This window comes from Coturnix japonica, chromosome 26 (assembly GCF_001577835.2).
Source record: "Coturnix japonica isolate 7356 chromosome 26, Coturnix japonica 2.1, whole genome shotgun sequence".
Taxonomy (NCBI): Eukaryota; Metazoa; Chordata; class Aves; order Galliformes; family Phasianidae; genus Coturnix; species Coturnix japonica.
In genome coordinates, this window is record NC_029541.1 from 4,467,764 (window position 1) to 4,473,783 (window position 6,020).

General features: G+C 57.9%; 1 protein-coding gene across 1 annotated transcript; it reads right to left on the reverse strand.

Moving 5' to 3' along the window:
* Positions 1-1,447: 1,447 nt before the first annotated feature.
* LOC107324867 lies at positions 1,448-4,548 on the reverse strand. The gene is made up of 6 exons (XM_015885264.2): positions 4,034-4,548; positions 3,503-3,618; positions 3,262-3,350; positions 3,028-3,161; positions 2,695-2,786; positions 1,448-1,780 (listed from the first exon to the last, which is right to left on the reverse strand). The coding sequence occupies exons 1-5, from the start codon at positions 4,483-4,485 to the stop codon at positions 2,696-2,698; spliced, it is 882 nt and encodes a 293-aa protein (XP_015740750.1). The 5' UTR covers positions 4,486-4,548; the 3' UTR covers positions 1,448-1,780; position 2,695.
* Positions 4,549-6,020: the final 1,472 nt, after the last annotated feature.

The window sequence follows — 6,020 nt, forward strand, 5'->3', positions numbered from 1 at the left end:
CACGGGAAGGAGCAGGAAATTGGATGGAGTGCCAGAGTGCTCCCATAGCACCTCCATGTCTGCAGCAATCATAGCACCATATCATATCGCAGCAGCTCCCATCAGTGCGAGGAAAGCAGCGAGGCTTGCAGAGGCTCCTCCACCCCGAGCAGGTTGCAGCACTTGCTCTATCACCGTGTTGGTGTTTGTAAACAGCTCTTGAAATACATTGTGCAGGATGTGGGAACACCACGTGAGCGTGCAGCTGCTCAGCGCAGCAGTGGGCCCAGCTCTGCCCTCATAGAGCAGAGCACAACACACTCTGCCCTCTCCCACCACCCACCCCAATGCAGTGCCAAGCGTGGCTCGGTGCAGACCCCTTCAGTTCCCACCCTCATGGTGGGAATGGCACAGGGATGAGGGCTGTGCTACCCAGGGATGCTTAAATACTATGGAAATGACTTGGTCAGCCCAGGCAGCCCTCGTTTAGCAGATGACAGCAGCTGCTTCCAGTGCAGTGAGTGTAACCCAAGTGACTCAGCCCAGGCAAACCCTTCCTCCTGGCATCTCCACACCCGGGGCTGGTGTGTGACACACGACCTGGCTGAGGGGCACCGCTAAGAATACCCACGTTTGATATACAGGAAATCCCACAGGAGTTTATTTGGAGCTCAAGGTTTCTAAGGACACATCAAGGACGCAGAGTCCTGATACCCAGAGAGGTGATGTGGGTTGTGTCTGTTGATGCAATAACTCCACTCAGCCCATTGAGCATGAAAGTAACGATGGCCCTGGTTAATTTGCCATCATTAGGGTCCAGAGTGAACATCTGCAAGACGAGCAGGGAGGGGATCCCCCTCACCCGACTGTTATTTCAGGTGGGCCAGGAGAGTTTAGATGGCACAGCACCATTTTGCAGAAGGAGAGCACATGGGCCATGCAGGGAGCAATGCATTCCAGCCCTGCAGCCAAGGCAGGTGGAAGTCTGGGGAGGGAACCCACGCTGGGATAACTCTGCAATAACCCCAAGACATGCAGGGAACGCCTGGAGAGCCGGTACGGACACGGCAGGCTTTGTCTGGGGCAGGTCAGCTGGGTGTGTGCTTCCTGGCATACAATTCCCAGATTAGCAGGAGCCGGGTTGCCAGCAGCTCCTCCAGCCCTGCTCACTTGGTTTCTCCCATGCACTCAAACACAAGATGAGGAGCAGAGTGACATTTCTCCTCTCCAAAGGGTCGGGGTCCTCCAACCCGTCTCCAACACCACATACAAGATTGTCACCATTAACCACCAGGGGATCATCGTGGGCTGAAGGATCTCACCTCTCCTTTGCAGCAGAGGCAGATTTACTTGTTCTAACCCCCAAATTAAGAAATTCATCCATAAACACCGTAGAAACCAAGAGAGTAATGGGGAAGACATGGGAAAAACTGGAAGGCAGAGGGAAAGAAAGAAAGGAGAAAAACAATTCAGCAGAGAACTGTTTAATGAGGGAACTTGAGAGCACAGAGGGAGAAGCAAGAAGAGCTTGTTCACACAGAATGTTCAATTGAAACCAACTCGAATCAAACCTGTCCACCTCATCAGTGTGGTGAGACACACAGGGTCTTCTCCAAGGAGCAGGGAAGGGAGAAAGCAGAAAGGAAACGTGGTGTGCACATGAATGATGAACACGAGGGAAAGAAGAGGAGGAGAGGAGGAAGCTGAAACACAGGGCTCCTGGGCAGGTTGGGCACAGCAGAGGGGAAGCACTGATGTCTCCTGCAGGACAGTGGCAGTGAGGCTCCATGGGGTCATGCATCTGGGGACAGAGGGAGGACACAGCTGAGCAGCTCTGGGCACCTCCAGCATCTCCCACTGAGAGCCATGGGGTGCTGGAGCTGTGCTGCCACCATCAGCATGAGACCAGGGCTCTTGAAGCCTGCAGCCCTATTTGGGGACACCAGAAGCATCCCAAGTGACCTCAGGTCTCCAGGTAACCCCCCACCTCATCCACCCATGGACAGTGTTTGTGGATGGGAACCTGTCTGCAGACACAGCTGCTGAGGCCTTTGGGATCAGCCTCACTCCCTGGTACAGGAAAGGGACAGAGAGAACCCGGCACTCCATAAAACTCCGTTTGCCTTCACACATGCTGGAAACGTGTGTCTGCCCACACAGTGCAGCGAGGCGGCTGCAGGCAGAGCTGAGCAAGGAGAGGAAGAAAAAAAACCAGCAGAGCAAACAACTCGATGCAACTCGCGGCCCGAACGGCATGAGACAAAGAATCCGCCTCCACACTCAGATCTCCAACAGTATTCGGGATTTCCCATCCCCCCATTGCGGCTGCTGAGGACAAGGACAGTGCTTTGTCCCATTGGCACCAACACTTGGGTGATAGAAGCAGAAGCAGCACATGCATCTGAGGTTGGAGCGCTGGTACTGCCCCGTGCCCTCGTCAGCCCATGTATCAGAGGTTGTTAGGAGCATGGCATTGCACCCTGCAGGGCTGTTGGAGGTGGTGTGCAACCCCTTGCAGAGAGGGGAAACTGAGGCAGGGAGTGCAGAGCCTTAAACCAGGCCCATCTGATACAAAACCTCACTGAAAGGTGCTGCTGTTTCTACAGGTAACAGGTTTTCTACCAGCACAGAGCACAGAGCAACACGGCGGCTCCCAGCTCTAGGAGGGATGTCCCACCTCAATGCACCAATGGTGTTTTTCCCTTGCAGACTGACCTCAGCCTTCTCCAGGCATTCCTGCTCCGTTCGCTCCCAGCTCTGCATGGCTTCTCCCAAAGCCACCAGCGGCCGCTCTGCTCCTGGAAAACCTTGGCACAAGAAACAATTGTGTCCCGCTGTGTCCCAGCCGGGATGGGGACCCGGCGCAGCCCCGCACACTCCCACGCGCTCCTGCGGCTGGAGCTGAGTTATCGGTTTGAAGTCCGATAGTGCCACCTGGTGCTGCCATGGGATCCCACTGCACCGCCCTGCGGACCCACAGACCCTGGAAGGACAGACCGACACGACCCCGAGGGATGGGACGCTCCCATCGGAGGGGGAAGAGCCCACCTGTACACCGGCAGCGCCGCACAGGGCTCTGCGGGCAGCACGGGGAGCTCAGGGCTCGTGGGTCTGATCTCAGCTGCCCGCAGGAGCGGCTGCTCCTCACTTTCCAGCTCCATCGAGCTCCTGGAGGCACGAGCCTGCAGCAACAAGATCCAATAAAGAAGACATTGGAGTGGATGGAACGCCTCTGTACAGTTGGATCCCTCCCTTAGCCCCTCATTCTGCCCTCTCACCAACCTTACGCAAGGTCCACTGGTGTCTGTTCACGTTGATGAACCTGTTCCAAAGGGACAGCTCTGCTTTTGGGGATCCTGCCCCTTTATTTGCTGTTTGAAACAAATCCGAAGAAAGCAGTGACTCCCTGGGGCTGCCACCTCCCTTCCTTCATGCTGGCTGGGGCACAGCAAGCAAATGCCTGACAGAACACAGTGCCAGGTCCAGGTCCTCCAGTGCCACTCTCCCCCTTTGAGCCTCTCACCTTTTAAGAGTTGCCCTTTCTCCCATTCAGTGTCAAGATCCATCGGAAACATTGGCTCAGGGCTTGCAGAGCAGGTGTCTTCATCAGCAGCACCCAGACCTTGAAGGAATTCATCCCTGGAGGCAAAGCAATTGGGCACAAATGAAGGTAGGCAGGAGCAGAGCTGATGTTTGTGACCCTGAGTCCGACCGCATCCCTTATAAGCAGCCTGGAGAGGCCAAGGGCTGCAAAGGGCTGCAGCACAGGTTCCTTGGTGCTGCCTGATGCCATATTCTGCATGGAATAACCTGGGGAGCTCCAGGGAATACCTGCCAGCTGGGGACAGCTGAAATGCTGCATTGGTTTTGGAAAGCCAACCACATCCTTACTGGGAATGCTGGGCTCATTTCAATGCTCCCAGGTGAAACGTGCTGCTGGCTGTTAGTACCCAAATGGGCAGCAGTGCACCACCTGTATGGGATCTGATGGAGCTGATGCAGCCAAGGAGATCTCACCCGTGCCTGTAACCCCACGCCATCCTCCCACTCTTACATCTCCAGAACTCTGCCAACAACAGCTTCATCTGCAGCCACCTCCTCCTCGCCAGCTGCCCCGCTGCACTGCAGGGCCACGGTGCCACCAGGAGCCTCCATCCCATCGCCCTCCACCACCGGTTCCACGTCGCTGGTGCTGGTGGTCAGGCAGCTCCTGCTGGTGCTGCTGCCCAGCGATCCCTGCAGGCTGACCTCCCGCAGCTCCCCCAGCAGCAGCTCCGTGCTGTCTCCCTCCTCATCCTCGCAGTGCTCCTGGCATGGGATCCCCCCTCGGGTGGGCTCAACCCGCTCTGTTTGCCAGCTGTGGGACCCTCCGGCAGCACCCTGCTCCTGCTGCTCTGCCTGGGGCTCCTGTGCCCCCACTGAGCTCCGCGGGTACCCAAGGAGGCTTCTGAGGAACCGCAGCAGGGAGGGATGGCTGGAGGGCCGGGCAGCCTGCGGGGCGTCCATCAGTGCTGTGAGTGGGGCTGCCAGCGGCCAGTGGCCCAACGGCTCAAAATGGGTTCAAACTCAACGGTCCCCAACGGCTCAGAGCACAGAGCTGAGCAGGGCCGGGGCTGTGCAGCAGGGGGATGGCACCCAGTGGGGTGAAACCTGCACACCATGGGCAGGGTGGGGGCCCTAAAAGGGAGGGTTCCCTCAACCCACAGCCACCCATCTCTGCAGCATCCTCAGCTCCGCCATGGTTTGGCCCAGCCTTGAATGCTTGCACTGCTCATAGAGGTGGGAGGAAGGCCCATGGAAGGGCTCACTTTCTCCATCTCCGTGGCCAACACCAGAAAGCTGCAACACTCCTGCAGGCAGCAGCGGGGTGAAAGGCTTTGAAAGCAGCAGCTGTGTTTGCCATCATGGTGCCACACATCCATGACAACGATGGCAGCAAACTGCAGCAAACACAACTGCCCATCTCACCTTGTCCAGCCTGTCTGTGGGACAGCAGGACGTGGCTCTGATGGGAGCTTTCCTGGGGCTTTCAAGCCAGTTCCCCTCCTCTCCCCAGTATCTGCCCTCTCTTGAACACCCTCCAGCAGCCGTTGGCAGACACATGGCAGCTCCTGCATCCCACAACCTGAGCTCAGCCGCCTCTTTGCTGTGGACACAAAGGATCTGTCCTGCCCCCTGCCCCTCCATCACTGCAGGCATCCACTGCTTTGCCCTCCACAGCCCTTCTCTGGTGCCCAGGGCACCCCTGGATCCGGGGCTGAGCCCTTTGCAGTCATTGTGAAGCAGAGGCCTGGCCAGACACATCTGGGATTCAACAAACCTTCCAGCTCAGCTCCCTGAGCATCCCGCAGGGCAGGCTGTCCCAGGGCACGGGGCAGACAGATTAATTGATCACAACCAGCCAAGCGTTCATACTGGCCCCAAACTTCTTCTCTGGCGCTGGCAGTGTCATTCATGGAGGGCAGCGGGGGCAGTTTGGTGCCCAGCCATTTCCAGCCCTGCTGCACTATATCTCATTCTCCAGCATGAATCACACCCTCTCCTCCTCCAGCCAACGGGTTTTTCCCCCATCGAGGTGGATTTCGGATCTCCTCAATCACTTGGTGTGAATCACCGCCGCCACCAGCCCTTCTTTACCTGGGGATGTTCCCGTATGGAAACGGTCTAATGGCTCCACGAGGGCACTTTGCCCACGCAGCAGCCTGGCAGAGCGGACCAACCCCACTCAAAAGCCGCATCCTTCCCAGACCGGAGCAGCCCAGGACGCCCCATAAAGACGCAGGGCGGCCGTCGGGGACAGGCAGAACTGGGTCTTAGAGGTGCGTTTCTGTCCCCTCGCCCATCCAGGCTCAGCATCGCATCGTGTACCCGGCTGTGGTTCATCCCGGAGCACCTCGATCCCTCGGACACCCCCCGAGCATCCCACGCTCTCGAGCCGCTACTCGCAGCCCCGCAGCCCCTTTCCCACGCTCGGGTCGTGCAAGGCGCCTCTAGAGGGAGCTGAGCCCCGCCCGGCTCCGTTCTACATCTATGGTCTGGGG